At 44.9% G+C, this 19105-nt stretch overlaps 1 protein-coding gene across 5 annotated transcripts in view; it reads left to right on the forward strand.

Annotated features, from left to right (window-relative positions):
• Positions 1-1720: 1720 nt before the first annotated feature.
• The window catches only part of AHCTF1 (AT-hook containing transcription factor 1), a 93403-nt gene continuing 76018 nt past the window's right edge, over positions 1721-19105 (forward strand). Inside the window, exons 1-3 of one of the 5 annotated variants that reach the window (XM_033195911.1) lie at positions 1721-2109; positions 14601-14728; positions 16623-16876. In XM_033195911.1, the coding sequence (XP_033051802.1) occupies positions 14608-14728; positions 16623-16876 (375 nt within the window). In that variant the 5' untranslated portion in view covers positions 1721-2109; positions 14601-14607. Of the gene's footprint in view, positions 2110-2307; positions 2553-14164; positions 14229-14600; positions 14729-16622; positions 16877-19105 lie in introns of those variants that run through there. The other 4 variants (XM_033195914.1, XM_033195910.1, XM_033195913.1 and 1 more) reach the window with 4 other exon arrangements.

Below are 19105 nucleotides of genomic sequence, written 5' to 3' on the forward strand. Positions count from 1 at the left end.
GAAACAAAAATTAGAGAAAAAAGAAAATTACATTTCCAAAAGGCAGCATTATCTCCAAAAGCATATGGGCCAGGCATGACATCCATGCCTGTAGTCCCAGCTGCTCGGGAAGCTGAGGTGGGAGGATAGCTTGAGCCTAGAAGTTGGAGGCAGCAGTAGCACTGATGAGGCCACAGTGCCTGCGAATAGCCATGCACTCCAGTCTGAGTAACATAGCAAGACACAGTCTCTACAAAAATAAAAATAGGCTGGGCATGGTGGCTCATGTCTGTAATCCCAGCACTTTGGGAGGCTGAGGCAGGTGGATCTCAAGGTCAAGAGATCAAGACCATCCTGGCCAACATGGAGAAACTCCGTCTCTACTAAAAATACAAAAATTAGCTGGGTCTGGTGGCGCACACCTGTAGTCCTAGTTACTCTGGAGGCTGAGACAGGAGAATCGCTTGAACCTGGGAGGCAGAGGTTGCAGTGAGCCGAGATTGCACCACTGCACTTCAGCCTGGTGACAGAGCGAGACTCTGTCTCAAAAAAAAAATAAATAAAATAAAATAAAGTAATAAAAAAATTAATAGGGCATAGTGGGGCATGGTGGTCCATGCCCATAGTCCCAGCTACTTGGAAGGCTGACATAGGAGGATCATTTGAGCCCACGAGTTCGAGGCTGCCGTGAGCCTTGATCACACCACTGCACTCCAGCCTGGGCGACAGAGCGAGACACTGTCTCAAAAATAAAATAAAAATAAATAAATTTAAAAAGCATATAGGAAAGGTAACAGAAAAGTAGAAACTTTCTAGATAAAAGAGCATCTTCTTAAAATCCCCACTCTACCTCATGTTATAATCCTTTTATTTACTACTTAGTATTAAGGACATGTTCCCTATCTGTTTGAAACATGTTTGGCGCTGGGATTCGCTTCAAAGGAAGATACTAACAATAAGAAATTCCACGATGAAAACCTGCAGTGACCAAAAAGATAACAGTGATTTGGGGTAAAATTTGGACTAAAAAGATTAGGTTAGGCTGTGCGAGCATTTTTGGCCATGAAAGTACAGCAGGATGCTAGAAAAAACACAGTACGGTGGAAAAAGCGTTTCCCCAGAAGTCTGGGAGCTCACCTTTGGCATGAAAAGCGGGAGCACAGGTTGTAGTGAGCCAAGATCGTGCCATTGCACTCCAGCCTGGGCAACAGAGCAAGACTCCGTCTCCAAAAAAAAGAAAAAGAAAAAAAGAAAGTGGGAGCACAGAACAGAAAATACAGAATGCAAGCTGCCAATTATGGGAGAAGGATTATCACTCGGCCCCCAGCTGGCAGGGCCACAGGATAACGTGACAAGAGAGTCCGCCTGCAATCGCAGCCCTGAGGCTGCTGGTAGAGCCCAGCGCGCCCCCCGCGAAGACTACCACTCCCAACTGCGCACGGGGCGCGCCGCCGGGGACGCCAGGGCGGCTTCACGCGCAAGGCACTGTGGGACTCGTAGTCTTTCTCCCCACCAGCTCCTCCGAGCGGGAGAGACCCGAAATTTTGTAAATGATCCGCCCTTCCAGGCCCTGCTTCTCTTTCCTCCCTTTCCCTCCCACCTCCTTCTTTCACCGAGAGTTTGAAAATTCCCGCGGAGCCAGCGCTCGAGCGCGGAACCATCGCGAGAACTGTGGTCCCTGCAGCCGCGATCTCCTTCGGTTCTCCCCTCCCTCTCCGCCCTTTTCCTCCGCTCCCCCCCCTTCCGGGGCGTGTGGAACTCGGTCTGTCGGCCCGAGGTAATACGCAGAGCGGCGCCGGCGCTGTTCGAGGCGACCAGGCAGCGTTGCAAGGGGAAGGACCCAGAACCGCGGCGGGAGCAGCGACTGCGTTTTAGCCGCTGAGCGGTCTGCAGGCCCACAGCCCGCGAAGGCACGCTCGGGGGCGTGTGACTCTCAGGTGGCCGGGGAGGTCGCGGGGGAGGCCGGCGCGCGGAGGAGCGGCTTCAGCCGGGCGGAGGGGTGTGAGCCCGGCCCGTGGCGGCCACGTCTGCCGGGAGATGCTGTGACGGACCCGCACGGGAGAAGCTCGCGCCTGGCCTGGCGACCCGGTGGACTCGGCCCGCGGCGGCGCGCTCACCCGCCCTGCTCAGGTAGGGGGAAGGGAGGGAGGGGGTTGGGCCCGCGCGGCGGAGGGCGGGTCGCGCGGCCTGGGCCCGCGGCGGCGGCGGCGGCGGGGCTTCTGTTCCGCGAGCGCCGGGCCTAGGCCGGGCGTGCGCGGGGCCGACGGATGGGACTCGAGGGGGCGAGCGCTGGCGGTGGCGGGTGCGGGAGGCTCGCGGGCCCCGGGCTTCGTTACGTAATCTCGTACCGGAGGAGCGGCGGCACATGGCGGCGGAGCGGCGCTGGTGTGGGTTCGCGTCCTGCGCCGGCAGCCGGGTCCTTTACCGACCCGGGAGGGCCGGGGCCGCGACCCTTTCCCACTGTCCTCCCACGCGATGGCCTCGTTGGCGGGCCTTTCCCCGGGGGAAGTGACCGGCGTGCTGAGCCTGTCCTGTGTTGGCGTGTGGGCCACATGCGCCTGGGCCTGGCCGCAGTGAGTAGTCCGTAGTCCGGGCGGGGAAGAAGTGGGACTCGGGGTCCCGACGTGAGGCTCCAGCCCACCCGATTGGTCAGATCAAGAAGATTTAAAATAAAAGCACATCTTGGGGTGCTTATTAATTTGCCTTCCTTGTTCCCACCTAGGAAGCTGAGGGCGCTTACTTTTGCCACTGGTTGCCTGTTTTGGTTTGGGTGTTTTGTTTTGAGAGATGGGTAAATTTTGTTCTCAAAGCTTACGAGGTTCACACTATCTGTGTACAGAGTTTTATGAGATGAGCGTTTATTTCCAAATCGTCAGTTGTAGAAATTTTTGGAAGAACTGGGTTCTTCGTAGAACAAAACGTAGATCCTTTGGGGAAATCCTAAACGATAGTTTATTCTCAGAATACCGTAAATGAGCCTGTAGATTTTAATTACTGTCTTTGGCTGGGCGCAGTGGCTCATGTCTGTAATCCCAGCACCTTGGGAGGCCGAGGCGGGAGGATCGCTTGAGCCCAGGAGTTTGAGACCAGCCTGAGCAACATGGCGAGACCCCATTTCTGTTTTTTAACTGTTTGTGTGTGTGTGTGTGTGTGTGAGCTTTCACTGAGAGTCTCTTAGGAGAGAAGAAATTAGAGTGGTTTGCTGATTTCGGAGGATTTGAACAGGGATGACAAGCCCAGTTAATACTTGAAGGGATGTTTTAAGTGTGCTAAGCGCTATGGGAAGTCTACATCGTCTCTGTACTGTGACTTTTGGATCCTCATCCTTCAGTAACGTACTACCAAACTGTCACGAGTTTGCAAACAACAATAATTACCTTTTAAAAAAATTTAAAACATCATCATTCAACTGGGCGTGGGTGACGCCTTTAGGCGCGGCTACTCGGGAGGCTTAGGTGGGGGGAACATTTGAGCTTCAGCCTCAAACCGAGATTTCGAGGGTTGCAGTGAACTAGGATCGCGCCGCTGCACTCCAGCCTGTGTGACACAGCGAGACCCTGTTGCTAAAAAATAAAGAATAAAAATAAAAAGTCGTTATACGTCAGTTTTGAGACTTTTTTTCTTTTTATGCCTCTCCTTTTTCATAGGTACAGCTACATCTTAAGAGGACAGAACATTGTCTTTCACGCCTACCTTTATTATATTTCAGGGACTTCTTTTTCTTCCCAGAATGAAGTCTAACTTCCCTAAGTTAGCGCAAAGCCCTCTGCAATAAGTATATGCTACTGTCTGTCCTCATATATTCACAAATGTTACGCTTTTGCTGTTCCGGAATCACCGCCAATCCTGGGCCCATTCTGTGGAACAGGTGTTTCGCTCTGATGTTTCTTTGCTCGTGTTTTTCATCCTGGAGTGCCATCTTTCCTTTTTTAAATTCTCAAATTTCAGGACCTCCTTCGAAATCCCATGTTTTCACTGTATTCTTTTTTTTTTTTTTTTTTTTGAGACGGAGTCTCACTCTGTAGCCCAAGCTGGAGTGCAATGGCGCGAATTTGGCTCACTGCAACCTTCGCCTCCAGGGCTCAAGCCATTCTCATGCCTCAGCCTCGTGAGTAGCTGGGACTACAGGAACTAGCCCCACACCTGGCTAATTTTTTGTATTTTAGTAGAGAGGAGGTTTCACCGTGTTGCCCAGAGTGATCTTGAACTCCTGAGCTCAGGCGATCTGCCCACCTTGGCCAACCAAAGTGCTTTGCTGGGATCACAGGCGTGAGCCACCGCACCCAGCCCATTGTACTCTTTTATTTCCCTTTATCCCACTTTTTTATTGGGATCTCACAGCATATGTACCTCTATTGTGGCATTTCTTCGTTGTGTCTGATATTCTGATAATTGACTATATATCTCCTTTTCTAGATTGTAAACTCCTTAAAGTCAGGAAGTAGGTTATCTTCTTGCCCTTGCATTCCTTTACTAACACGGTGGGTTTTTTTGTTTTTGTTTTTTTTTGTTGTTGTTGTTTTTTTGAGACGGAGTCTCGCTCTGTCGCCCAGGCTGGAGTACAGTGGCCAGATCTCAGCTCACTGCAAGCTCCGCCTCCCGAGTTCCCGCCATTCTCCTGCCTCAGCCTCCCCAGTAGCTGGGACTACAGGCGCCCGCCACCTCGCCCGGCTAGTTTTTTGTATTTTTAGTAGAGACGGGGTTTCACCGTATTAGCCAGGATGGTCTCGATCTCCTGACCTCGTGATCCGCCCGTCTCGGCCTCCCAAAGTGCTGGGATTACAGGCTTGAGCCACCGCGCCCGGCCTTTTAACACGATGTTTTAAAAGTAGTTCGTGATTTAAAAATGTTTGAATTAAATTGGAAAGAAATTTCTGAAAGGCTTGAAGTTTCTGGGTCCACTGGTAGTTTACATTTAAATGACAATTCGTCTTTTAGTCAAAAAGAAAAAATAAAATTGCATACAAAGTGGTTTATGGAAATGCTTGCTTGGTACATGTTGCAATATAATTGTTGAACTAGATTAGAGTTCCATTTTCTGTGGTGGAATTCAGTTACTGCAGGAATTTGTGTATTTCACACAGAAAACTGATTTATAGTATTCTGTTTTTAGTATCTGGCCTATTAATTTTAATAATTTTGTTTTGCTTAATACTGAACTAGTGTATACTTAAAAATAATTGGGCTCAATCTTGAGTTTTAAAAAATTGATTTTGTTGTTTAACATGGCTATTCCTTGTCCCTGCTAGTGTCCTAATATCCTGCTACACAGTATCCTGTTATCCTAATTTATTACATTTAGGACCTGTTAGTCCAAAGGCACTGTGACCTTGTCGAGTGCCCACGAATAAGATTTGGTGATTTTTGCCTTTTAGGAATTCATAGTGTAGTGGAGAAGACAGGCAAGCAGAAGTAATGTTTTTTTTTTTTTTTTTTTTTTTGAGTCAGAGTCTCGCTCTGTCACCCAGGCTGGAGTGCAGTGGCGCGATGTCAGCTCACTGCCAGCTCCGCCTTCGGGGTTCACTCCATTCTCCTGCCTCAGCCTCCCGAGTAGCTGAGACTACAGGCACCCGCCCGGCTAAATTATTTTTGTATGTTTAGTAGAGACGGGGTTTCACCATGTTAGCCAGAATGGTCTCGATCTCCTGACCTCGTGATCCGCTGGCCTGGCCTCCCAAAGTGCTGGGATTACAGGCCTGAGCCACCGCGCCCTGCCGAACATTATTTTATTTAATTAATTAATTAATTTATTTTTCTGAGGCGGAGTCTTGCCAGGCTGGAGTGCAGTGGCGCGATCTTGGCTTTTTGCAACCTCTGCCTCCGGAGTTCAAGCGAATCTCCTGCCTCAGCCTCCCAAGTAGCTGGGACTATAGCCCGCGCTACCGCGCCCAGCTAATTTTTGTATGTTTATTAGAGACAGGTTTCACCATGTTAGCCCGGATGGTCTTGGTCTCTTGACCTTGTGATCCGCCTGCATCGGCCTCCCAAAGTACTGGGATTACAGGCTTGAGCTACCGCACCCGGCCATGAACAGTGTTTTCATTCAAAGCCGGTAGAACGTTCCTGCTCTGCCTATCTAGACTTTGGAAAGGAGTTGAAACTTTGTAAATTACTTTCTATAGGTTGCGAATGCTGGCATGTCATAAAAGGCTGGGACTCTATTTAATTTTGTACAGCACTGAACGTAGATGTTTCATGTGTGTTTGTGTTTTCATATACCTTTGTTTGAGATATTCTTTCTACTATAGTTTTTTTTTTTTTAAGACAGTCTGGCTCTGTCGCTAAGGCTGTAGTGCAGTGGCACCATCTCAGCTCACAGCAACCTCCACCTCCCAGGTTTAAGTGAATCCCATGCCTCAGCCTCCCAAGTAACTGGGGTTACAAGCGTATGCCACCATGACTGGCTGCTAAGATTCATATGTTTAGTAGAGGTGGGGTTTCACCATGTTGGCCATACTGGTCTCGAACAAACTCCTGACCTCAACTGATTCTCCCACCTTGGCCTCCCAAAGTGCTGGGATGACAGGCATGAGCCGTAGTGCGTGGCCTATTTCTTTCTTTTTTTGATACGGGAATCTCGCTCTGTCGCCCAGGTTGGAGTGCAGTGGCAAGATCTCGGATCACTGCAAGCTCTGCCTCCTGGGTTCACGGCATTCTCCTGCCTCAGCCTCCCGAGTAGCTGGGACTACAGGTTCCCGCCACCACGCCCTGCTAATTTTGTTTCTGTATTTTTAGTAGAGACAGGATTTCACCTTGTTATCCGGGACGGTCTCGATCCCCTGACCTCGTGATCCGCCCGCCTCGGCCTCCCAGAGTGCTGGGATTACAGGCGTGAGCCACCGTGGCCCAGCCATACAATTGTTTTTGTTTGTTTTGAGACTTGTTTGTTTTGAGATGGGGTTTCACTCTTGTTGCCCAGGCTGGAGTGCAATGGTGCAGTCTTGGCTGACTGCAACCTTTGCCTCCCGGGTTCAAGTGATTCTCCTGCCCCAGCCCCCTTAGTAGCTGGGATTACAGGCATGCGCCACCACACCTGGCCAATTTTTTGTATTTAGTAGAGACGGGATTTCACCCTGTTAGTGAGGCTGGTCTCGAACTCCTGACCTCAGGTGATCCACCCACCTCAGCCTCCCAAAGTGTTGGGATGACAGGCGTGAGCCACCGCGCCTGGCCCCTATTTCTAATAGTACAGTGTTTTGATGTTCTCTGTAGTGTACTTAAATTGTAAAAGTCTTAAAACCAATTTTGCCCCATAGATTCAAAGGCTGTTAAATTTGGAAAACTTTGATGTATTAAACTTTTTTTTGAACTCTTTTGTGCAAGGCACCATGATGAAGTCTGAAGAAATAAGTACTCCTCTTTTCTAGAAGCTTGGATATGAAAGGGAGGAAGACAGAATATAGTAAAGCACAACATTACATGTATTATTAAGTGCTAGAACCTGGATTCAAAGTTTGAATTAGAAATATGTTAGCCTGTGTTGCTATAAAGGAATATGCGAAACTGGATAATTTATGAAGAAAAGAGGTTTGTTTTGCCTCATGGTTCTGCAGGCTGTGCAGGCATGACACCAACAGCTGCCTGCCTTCCGGTGAGGGTCTCAGGAAGCTTCCAGTCATGTCGGAAGGCAAAGGGAGAGCAGGATACTCACATGATGAGAGTGGGGAGTGAGGAGGTACCAGTCTTCTTCTTGTTTGTTTGTTTTTTTTTAAATACAGGGTCTCACTCTGTCACCTAGGCTGGAATTCAGTGGTGCAGTTATGGCTCACTGCAACCTTGACCTCCCAGGCTCAAGTAATCCCAGTAGCTGGGACTGCAGGCATGCGCCACCACACCTGGCTAATTATTTTTTGTAGATACGAGATTTTGCCATGTGCTCCAGGCTGATGTCGAACTCCTGGGCTCAGTCAGTCTGCCTGCCTCAGCCTCCCAACGTGCTGGGAGCCACCACGCCTGGCTTTAAACAGCCGGATCGCTTGTGAATTCATTACTCTGGAGAGGGCACCAACCCATTCATGAGGGTCCTCTCCCATGACCCAGACACCTCCTACCAGGCCCCACCTCCAGCATTTTAATGTGAGATTGGGAGGGCACAAATATACAAACCACATTAGGTTTATCTTTTATATTTTTAGAAACAGAATCTTGCCCAGGCTGGAGTGCAGTGGCCTGATCATAGCTTACCGCAACCTCCAACTCCTGGTCTTAAGTGATCCTTCCGCCTAAGCTTCCCAGAGTGCTGGGCGTACAGGCATCAGCCATCGTGTCTGGCCGCAGTTTAAATACTGTGGCTTTATTCTCTTTGAGCTAGTACTTCTATATCATCTTTGTTTTGCATTCAAACAAGGTAACAAAACTCACCCAGCCTAAGAAATAGAACATTTACTGTATTTCATTTTCCAGAAAAATGCTCATTGTGTGTTATCCTTTGGACTTTGGATTTTCTGAAAATCTTTCCAAAATTCTATTGGGATGATTTTGATTGAAGTATAGGGATCATGGAACTTTTTTGCTTATTATTCATTAGCACTCCTTTGAATACACTTTGGAAAAAGCTACTGCGTGGAATTCTGAAGGTTTTGGTTCTGGTTGAATTACATTGGTTTTAAGTTTAGTAGAAAAAAATGTGTTAACTTCAGTTCATCATTAAACTAGTTTTATCAAGCTGTGTAAAAGGCTGTCAGAGGGGAAAACAACATAGTAACAATGTGATTCTGGCCTTTTCCTTCTGTTTCTCTAAAAATTTTTTGGTACCTACTTAGGAGGAGATGAATAGGATCAATTTGTATAAATATAACAGCAACTAAGGCCTGAGTATAGGACCCTCATGAGGGTTTTGTATTGGAGGCTAATGGTCATAGCTTCCTGTTGATGCACACACCCTTTATATTAGGTTAGACTTTTGGATCTGTTTTGGATAATAAAAAAGCAGACTTCTGCTTTTAATGACTTGGAAATCTCAAACATAACTTCCTAGGTTTTGTGACTTAATGGCGACATATGTGATTAAGTTTTTGAGGCAGTCTATCAAGTTTTTGTCTAGGAGATAGCATTTATAGCCTGAACAGAAAATGATAACTCATATATTTTAATTTTTTGAGTGAATCTTTGAAATGTTTTTTTTTTTTTTTTTTTTTTTTTGAGGCGGAGTCTCGCTGTGTCGCCCAGGCTGGAGTGCAGTGGCGCAATCTCGGCTCACTGCAAGCTCCGCCTCCCGGGTTCACGCCATTCTCCTGCCTCAGCCTCCCAAGTAGCTGGGACTACAGGCGCCCGCCACCTCGCCCGGCTAGTTTTTTGTATTTTTAGTAGAGACGGGGTTTCACCATGTTAGCCAGGATGGCCTCGATCTCCTGACCTCGTGATCCGCCCGTCTCGGCCTCCCAAAGTGCTGGGATTACAGGCTTGAGCCACCGCGCCCGGCCTGAAATGTTTTTTTTCACATAAATTTTTTGGGGGTAGGGGACTCGTGGAGAGAATAAGAATGACAAGAAAGAACATTAGGTTGATTTTTGCCTTGTTCCCATCCTAAGGCTACATAAATATCTTCTGTATTTTTTAAGTTGTATTTTTATTTTATATATATGTATATGTTTTAAGATTCTTTAAGTAATTATTGATTTTATAAGAAATCCAAGCCATACTGAAAAGAGCAAATCACAGATTTGCATGATGCAAAAATAAACGGCACTAATGCTTTGTGAGTATTTCAGACGTCTCTGTTTGAAGATAGATGGAAGAATTCATAGAGACTGTTGTATGAAATGCTAATTTTTAGAAAAAGTTAATTTTATAAGATAACTGAAAGGAAAGGAATTGTTAAATTTGTAATAGTTCTTTTAACATAAATATTTCGTTACAAATTTTTTAAAGCTAAACCCATCTGTTAGAAGTGGCTGTTATCCTGTTATTTTACCACAGGTTTCAGTTTGATAGTATTGATTCTCTTCTGTGAGAATGACTTGGGCTGAGTGTTGGAACTGAATGTAGTCCTTTCTGCACTCAATAGATAGGAGGAGGAGTGCTGAGAAACGGTGATGACTTGTACCTCGGATCTCTCTTTTGCCTGATTTATATTCTACACCTTTGGGCCTTCACCTTTCTCCCAAAAAAGCTGCACAGTTCGGCCGGGCGCGGTGGCTCAAGCCTGTAATCCCAGCACTTTGGGAGGCCGAGACGGGCGGATCATGAGGTCAGGAGATCGAGACCATCCTGGCTAATACGGTGAAACCCCGTCTCTACTAAAAAAAAAAACACAAAAAACTAGCCGGGCGTCGAGGCGGGCGCCTGTAGTCCCAGCTACTCGGGAGGCTGAGGCAGGAGAATGGCGTAAAACCCGGGAGGCGGAGCTTGCAGTGAGCTGAGATCCGGCCACTGCACTCCAGCCTGGGCGGCAGAGCAAGACTCCGTCTCAGAGAAAAAAAAAAAAAAGCTGCACAGTTCCCTGAAACATGGCCCTCTGCTCAGGTCCCGTGGCATGGTATGTAATTAGGGACTTCCAGACATGGCGTTTTCCTGGGTCATCTAGTTCCCCCTTCATTTCACTTCTCCCCACACACGCTAAAGGATGTTAGAATTCTCTGGATTTTGTGAACTCACATTCTTTCTTCTGTACCTGCTTCTATGTGCTACACACACACACACACACACACACACACACTTCACTTGCTAGATATTAGGGCAGGAATGTAAAGTAATGTATCACTTCTGCCACTTCACCCTACCAGTGTGTGAAGTCTGCTGCAGATGAGTAGCACGTTATACCAGACATGTTTATTGAATAGTCCACATGTCTCCTCTGAATTGAAGTGTCCAAATAGCTTTTTATCATCTGCTGAACTTTGTGATTCTGTGTCTAGATTATCTGTTTCATTGACCCATTTGTCCATTACTAGCCTATATCACATTGTTTCAGTTATTAAATTATTTATTTTTTGGGGGGACAGAGTCTCACTGTCACCTAGGCTGGAGTGTAGCGTCACAATTTTGGCCCACTGCAACCCTTGACTCCTAGGTTCTCGTGCCTTAGCCTCCCGAGTAGCTGGGATTACAGACACATGTCACCATACCTAGCTAATTTTTATATTTTTAGTAGAGATAGGGTTTCACCATGTTAGTCAGGCTGGTCTCGATCTCCCGACCTCAGGTGGTCCACCCACCTCGGCCTACCAAAGTGCTGGGATTACAGGCATGAGCCACTGTGCCCAGCCTTTTTTTTTTTTTTTTTAACTATTTGATTAAATAAGTTCGTCTTCATTCTCCTTTGGTTGTATTTAATACTAGTATTTGGCTGTTAAGAATACTATTGATAGGCTGGTGTCTCATACCTGTAATCCCAGCACTTTGGGAGGCTGAAGCAGGAGGGTTGCTTGAATCCAGGAGTTCGAGACCATCATGGGCAACATAGTGAGACCTCATCTCTACTAAAAAAAAAAAAAAAAAAAAAAAAAGTTAGCCAGGCATGGTGGCACGTGCCTATAGTCCCAGCTACTGGGGAGGCTGAGACGAGAGGATTGCTAGAGCCCAGGAGATTAAGGCTGCATTGAGCTATGGTAATGCCACTGCACTCCAGCCTGGGCGACAGAGTGAGACCCTGTCTCAAAACAAAACCCAAAAAACCGCCACACAACACTCGATATACAGTGTACATTCTTACACATGTCCTTCCCCTTTTATTTGAGACGGAGTCTCGCTCTGTCACCCACGCTGGAGTGCAGTGCTGCAATCTCTGCTCACTGCAACCTCTGCCTCCTGGGTTCAAGCAATTCTCCTGTCTCAGCCTCCTGAGTAGCGGGGACTAGAGGCGCATGCCACCATGCCCAACTGATTTTTGTATTTTTAGTAGAGATGGGGTTTCACCATACTAGTTGGGCTGGTCTCGAATTCCTGACCTCAGGTGATCCACCTGCCTAGGCCTCCCGAAGTACTGGGATTACAGACGTGAGCCACTGTGCCCAGTCCTGTATTTGTTTTCAACGTGGGTATGTAACACAGTCTAAAATGTATCAATATATCTTTATTCTCTCAGGCAGTAAGAAGACTCTGTATGGTTTGTTTAAACCCCACACAACCATTAGTAGTGTTGTTGTGTAGTCAGTGTGTAGATTGTTTTTCTGTGTATGTACCAGTGCTTTGACATCATCATTCTTGTTGCCGCTCAGGCCTTCTATCTGATCTCTATTCTACCTGAAGCTTTCTTGAATCCTTTAACATTTCTTTTAAGCAAACTTTTTTTGTCTAAAAATGTATTTCCTATTTGTTAAGGATCCTTTCAGTAATATATAATTATGTTGGCAGTTAAGCTTTGGATTAGACTTCTGAAGATATTCCAGAATTCTGGTTTCCACTACTGTTGTTGAGTCATTTCTCTTTTTTTGCAGTGCCTAGGATTCATTGGACTCCCCGACTCAGGGAATCGGGGTGTCTCTATAAATCTGGGAAATACATGGCTTCTTCCTATTAGTATTGTATTTTGGGGGGAGATTCTGATTAGGCATATCTTAGATCTTCTTTATATTGTCTATAATTTAAAACTACTCATTCCTTTGTGCTGCATTCTAAATAAGTTTTTGGGACTTTCTAGTTTACTTTTTTACTTACCCTTTGAGTTTGTTTTTGTTGAATATTAAGTAGGTACAAAATAATTTATTTGGTGAGTGGGTGCAAAAGAATATAAGCTAGAGAAGATCATGGTGCAGTGAATACCTGTGTACTCAGCACCAAGTTCTAGAGAAAGAACATTACCACTACTTCAGAGTCCCTCATATTCTTCCTCTTTCCCTCTCAAATCCACTGTGGATTCTGTTTATTTTTTCCTTGTTTTTTTCATAGTTTCGTCATGTTTGCATCCTTAAGCAATATTTTGCTTAGTTCTGCATGTCTTTTTAACCTTATATAAGTGTCATTTTGCATGTTTTTTCTGCTGCTTTTATTTTTATTTTTATTATTTATTTTTTGTGTCAGAGTTTCACTCTTGTTGCCCAGGCTGGAGTGCAGTGGCATGATCTTGGCTCACTGCAAACTCCGCCTCCTGGGTTTATGCCATTCTCCTGCCTCAGCCTCCTAAGTAGCTGGGACAACAGGCACATGCCACCATGCCGGGCTAATTTTTTGTATTTTTAGTAGAGACAGAGTTTCACCTTGTTAGCCAGGATGGTCTCGATCTCCTGACCTCGTGATTCACCCGCCTTGGCCTCCCAAAGTGCTGGGATCACAGGTGTGAGCCCCCGCGCCCGGCCGGATTAATAATGTATTCTGACATTCATTCATGTTGTGCATGTAGCTGTGATTCATTCTCATTGCTCCATTGAGTTTTCGTTTTTAATTTTTCATTTTTAGAAATTTTATTATTTTTTCGAATCTACTTGATTTTTCCTTTATAACATTTACAGTTCTTTCTTATGAAGCTAAATCGCGGATTTACACAAATATATTAGCCGTTTACTTTCTAATCTCTGATAATTTCAATATCTGAAGTCCTCAGTAATCTGATTCTGCTGGCTGTTGATATCCTTGTGTGTTTCATTATTTGGACTGTGAGCTGCTTTTCTTTTTTCTTTTTTTTTTTTTTTGAGACAGAGTCTCACTCTGTCGTCAGGCTGGAGTGCAGTAGCACAATCTCAGCTCACTGTAACCTCTGCCTCCTGGGTTCAAGCGATTCTCCTGCCTCAGCCTCCTGAGTAGCTGGGATTACAAGTGTATGCCACCACGCCGAGCTAATTTATTTCCGTATTTTTAGTAGAGACGGGTTTTCACCATGTTGGCCAGGATGGTCTCTATCTCTTGACCTCATGATCCACCTGCCTCGGCCTCCCAAAGTGCTGGGATTACAGGCGTGAGCCACCGCGCCCATACCTGTGAGCTTATTTTCTTTCTTGCTTTAACTTTGAGAGTTCTTTGAGATTCCAGAGGGTGTGTGGTTGTTTCTGTGGATTGCTTGGAGCAACCAACCTGAGTATACTTGATAATAAAATCTTCTCTTGAGGATTTTTTTTTTTTTTTTTGAGATGGAGTCTTGCTCTGTCGCCGAGGCTAGAGTGCAGTGAAGCTCACTGCAACCTCCACCTCCTGGGTTCAAGTGATTCTCCTGCTTCAGCCTCCTGAGTAGCTGGGACTACAGGCGCCGCCACCACGCCTGGCTAATTTTTTGTATTTTTAGTAGAGACGGGGTTTCACCGTGTTAGCCAGGATGGTCTCAATCTCCTGACCTCGTGATCCGCCTGCCTCGGCCTCCCAAAGTGCTGGGATTACAGGTGTGAGCCACCGCGCCCGGCCTGGGAAATATTTTCTTAGGAGACAGTAGAATACCTTGGTCCCAGATGCATGTCATTTATTTTTGAGACTGGATTTTGCTCTGTTGCCCATGCTGGAGTGAAGTGGCACAATCCTAGCTCACTGGAGGCGCAGGGAACTTCAGGGATCAGTTCATCCTCCTGCCTCAGTCTCCCAAGTAGCTGGGACTTAAAGGCGTGAGCCTCCGCATCTGGCCAATATGTATTTTGTAACCACATTTTAGTTTTTCTTTATTTTGTTGGTGCCTTTTACTGTTTTTCCTGGCTGGACATAATGAAGTATATTGTTTACAAATGTATCATAATAATGTTTTCTTTTAAAAATATTTACAGTGGAAGTATGCGAGACTTAAGAGCTCAAGTGACTAGTGGTCTCCTGCCATTTCCAGAAGTGACCCTTCAAGCCCTTGGAGAAGACGAAATAACATTAGAATCTGTGCTTCGTGGAAAGTTTGCTGCAGGTAAACATAATGTTGCTGAACATTTGCTAATACAAGTGATTTGTAAGTTAAATAATATGTTTTAGTTTCTTTATGTGGAAGAAGAAAAAGCAGAACCTGAGTGATCTGAAATATATAACATCTACAGTTACGTATATAACATTTCTAAGCTCTTGAACACGTTATCAGTGAACCTCTGACTGGGGAGTTACAGTTAATTTTTCCTTATTAAAAGTTTCATGTGTTTTGTATCTTAGTATTATCTATGTTTGGAAAGTAGAAGTAACATGCAACTAGTTTTTCTTTATAATTAGGGAGTTTTATTGGTGATGCGTTTGGATTAGAACCTGAACAGTGTCATGAGTAGAAAAATCTAGGGCCCTAGACGTTATAAAATTTTCAGAAAATCTTATTTTCTTATTTCACTAACCGTGAATAAGATCTTAATATGTAGCTTAGATTGTGTAATACACCAGAGAACCATACTAAAGAAGCCTTTCTCTTATAGATCTTGTTCTAATGAAAGATATTGTAGAAGACTTTTCTGAAAATAAGTTTCCTAGCCATCTTCCCAGCAGGCAGACAGCAAAACATATGTATCAGTCATCGGTCTCTTGACAGTGCCATTCTCTTGAATGTTAAAAGGAGCAACAGTACTTTCTATATGCCAGGCATTGTATAATGACTTGATTGGAGTAGGTATAAAACTTTTCTAAGTAGCTGCTGTTCTGTGTAACTGAGAATGAAATGGTTTATTTGATCCCGGTTACACAGGTAAGTGGCAGAAAGGAGCTTGGAACCGTGGCATTCTCAGACCCCACTGTGCCATGCTACTTTCTTAAACTATGGCCTCCCTCAGCGATCAGCTTACCTATCCAGCTAATGTACTTGGATGCTTGATGGACATCTCAAATTTAGAAGTTATCATTCATCTGGTTGCTCAAGCAGAAATTCGGAGTCTGTACTTTATTCTTGTTTTACTCACCTCCCTGTGTCTAATTCATCAGCAAGCAAATCCAATTAGTTCTACCTCCAAGTTGAATCTGCATTCAACCCACTTTTCTCTATCCAGTCACCAAGCAGGTGTCATCTTTCACCCACTGCTGCTACTCTGTGCTTCTCCTTGTCCATTCTTTGCTTAGCAGCTGGAGTAACATTTAAAAACATGCATAAATCAGATAGTCACTGACTTGATTTAAATCAGATAGTCACCTGTGACTTTACATTGCAGGCAGAGTAAAATCCAAACACGACTAGCAGGTGGAGACGAGGTTCTGATATTTCCTATTGTTATGCTAATTATGTCTTAATTTCTCAATCGGACTGTGAACTCTTTAGGGGTAGAATAATGTGTTATATTTTATAACTACCATAACTTCTAGTTTAAATCATTTAAGCTATAGTAGTTAAAGCATGAGTTTTGGAGTTAAATGGACTTGGGATCTCCTGCCAGTGCTACTTTTTGACTTTGGGAAGGTTAAACTGTATTAAGGTTTAGCTGCGTTATGTCTGCATTGAGGTGTGATAAGGAATAAATGAGATAATGTATTCAAGCACATACCATGGTGGCTTTTACTGAATGACTACTATTATTGTTGTTGTTGTTATTACTATTACTATTATTTGAGATGAAGTCTTGCTCTGTCGCGCAGGCTGGAGTGCAGTGGCACGATCTCGGCTAACTGCAAGGTCCGCCTCCCAGGTTCACGCCACTGAATGACTATTATTATTGCAATGATAGTTGCTTGATTATAAGTTTGAGGATCACTATGTTGTATAAATGCTTAGATTTCAATGTGGAGATAATATATCAAGTTTTATGTAATGAACATATATTTGTATGTAAATGAGCTAACCGTTACTGCTTTTTTTGTGTATATACAATACTAAAGTAAGCAATTTTTTTTTCTTCTAGGGAAAAATGGACTTGCTTGCTTGGCTTGTGGTCCACAACTTGAGGTAGTAAACTCTATAACAGGAGAGCGATTATCTGCTTACAGATTCAGTGGAGTCAATGAACAGCCTCCTGTAGTTTTAGCTGTGAAAGAATTCTCTTGGCAGAAGAGAACTGGATTATTAATAGGATTGGAAGAAACAGAAGGGAGTGTTCTCTGTCTTTATGACCTTGGAATATCAAAAGTAGTTAAAGCAGTTGTTCTTCCTGGAAGGGTAGGTACTGTTTAAGATACCTGGACATTCTCTTTCAAAACTGAACCCCTGCTGGTTATACAGGTGTGTTACTTTGTGAAATTTCATTGACCCGCAACATTTACAATTTGTGTACTTTTATGTAAATGTGTTACTCTTAGGTAAAGTGTTTAGAATAAAAACGAGGTTAAAGATGATGTTATTCAAGGAACTTAACACTTAAAATGTAACTTTCTTATTGGTTAAAACATTCCAGAGTAAAAATAGCAGTGATGTCTAATGTTCTGATACTCTTTTTTTGTGAAAAGTATCATCTAAATCTTGTTCTTATCTTCAGTTGTGTTCTATGAGGACACTCAAAGTTTTTAAACATGTATTCATTACTATGCATTTTTTTTTTTTTTTTTTTTTTGAGACGGAGTCCCACTCTGTTGCCCAGGCTGGAGTGTAGTGGCCGGATCTCAGCTCACTGCAAGCTCTGCCTCCCGGGTTTACACCATTCTCCTGCCTCAGCCTCCTGAGCAGCTGGGACCACAGGTGCCCACCACCTCGCCAGGCTAGTTTTTTGTATTTTTTAGTAGAGACGGGGTTTCACCGTGTTAGCCAGGATGGTCTCGATCTCCTGACCTTGCGATCCGCCCGTCTCGGCCTCCCAAAGTGCTGGGATTACAGGCTTGAGCCACCGCGCCCGGCCTACTATGCAATTTTTAAAATGTTTTTACCTTTTAAATTTGAGACTATAGTCTTGGATTGGAGCATTATGAAAAATATATGTTAGAGTCCCAGGATGAATAAATTGAACTTGGTCTGTGCTTCTAGAGAGCTTATAGTCTAGTGGGAGAAGACAAATGAATAAGACTAGCATAAATGTAGTGAACACCTTGATAAACTTAAGCACTCGGAACACAGAGAATGGATAATTTCTAGTCAAAAGAGTTGGACATTTTAGATAAAGAGACTGGCATGGAAAAATAATAGTACATGGAGTGTTTGGGAAACTAGACTTGATTTAGAATGGCTGAGGGAGGGGTAAAGGGAAGGAAGAATGGGGGCCAGAAACGGTGAGGATTTAGATTGTGAATGCCTTGTTTGTAATTAGGGGCTCCTTTGAAATCAATGGTGAAGTAAATTTTTTTTTTTTTTTTTTTTTGAGACAGAGTCTCGCTCTGTCACCAGGCTGGAGTGCAGTGGCAGGATCTCGGCTCACTGTAGCCTCCATGTACCGGGTTCAAGCCATTCTCCTGCCTCAGCCTCCTGAGTAGCTGGGACTACAGGCGTAGCTGGGACTACAGGCGTGCGCCACCTCGCCCAGCTAATTTTTGTATTTTTAGTAGAGACAGGGTTTCACCGTGTTGGCCAGGCTGGTCTCAATCTCCTGACCTCATGATCCCTTCGCCTTAGGCTCCCAAAGTGCTGGGATTACAGGCGTGTGTCACCACGCCCAGCCAGTGGTGAAGTAATTTTAAGTAGAACCCTTACTTGGATTGGGTCAGAGAGGATATTGTGAGAATAGAAACAAGGAGACTGTTGCCATTCAGGTAAATAATGATGAACTGAACCAAGGGAATGACAATGGAGATGGAGAAGCTGGGGCAGATGGAGAACACGCACGCAAGGAAACATGGACCCTCATTGATCATTTGCATGAGGAATTGAGAAGCAACAACGTTCCTGAACTGGTTGCTCAGTTGAATGGATGGTGGTTGTATGGAAGAGAGAATATAGAATAAGGAAAAGATGGGGGAGTAGTGATAGACACTTGCAAAAGTTCAACCTACTAGCTATTTTTTGGGTAGGGTGCAGTATACACTCCTAAATATGTTTGTTTATTTTTTTTTTTTTTTTTTTTTTTTTTTTTTTTTTTTGAGGCGGAGTCTCGCTCTGTCGCCCGGGCTGGAGTGCAGTGGCCGGATCTCAGCTCACTGCAAGCTCGGCCTCCCGGATTGACGCCATTCTCCTGCCTCAGCCTCCGGAGTAGCTGGGACTACAGGCGCCCGCCACCACGCCCGGCTAGTTTTTTGTATTTTTTTTTTTTAGTAGAGACGGGGTTTCACCGTGTTAGCCAGGATGGTCTCGATCTCCTGACCTCTTGATCCGCCCGTCTCAGCCTCCCAAAGTGCTGGGATTACAGGCTTGAGCCACCGCGCCCGGCCGTTTGTTTATTTTTTATTTTTGAGACGGAGTCTTGCTCTGTCTCCCGGGCTGGAGTGCAGTGGCCGGATCTCAGCTCACTGCAAGCTCCGCCTCTCG

This window comes from Trachypithecus francoisi, unplaced genomic scaffold (genome assembly GCF_009764315.1).
Source record: "Trachypithecus francoisi isolate TF-2019V2 unplaced genomic scaffold, Tfra_2.0 Lachesis_group5, whole genome shotgun sequence".
Classification (NCBI taxonomy): Eukaryota; Metazoa; Chordata; class Mammalia; order Primates; family Cercopithecidae; genus Trachypithecus; species Trachypithecus francoisi.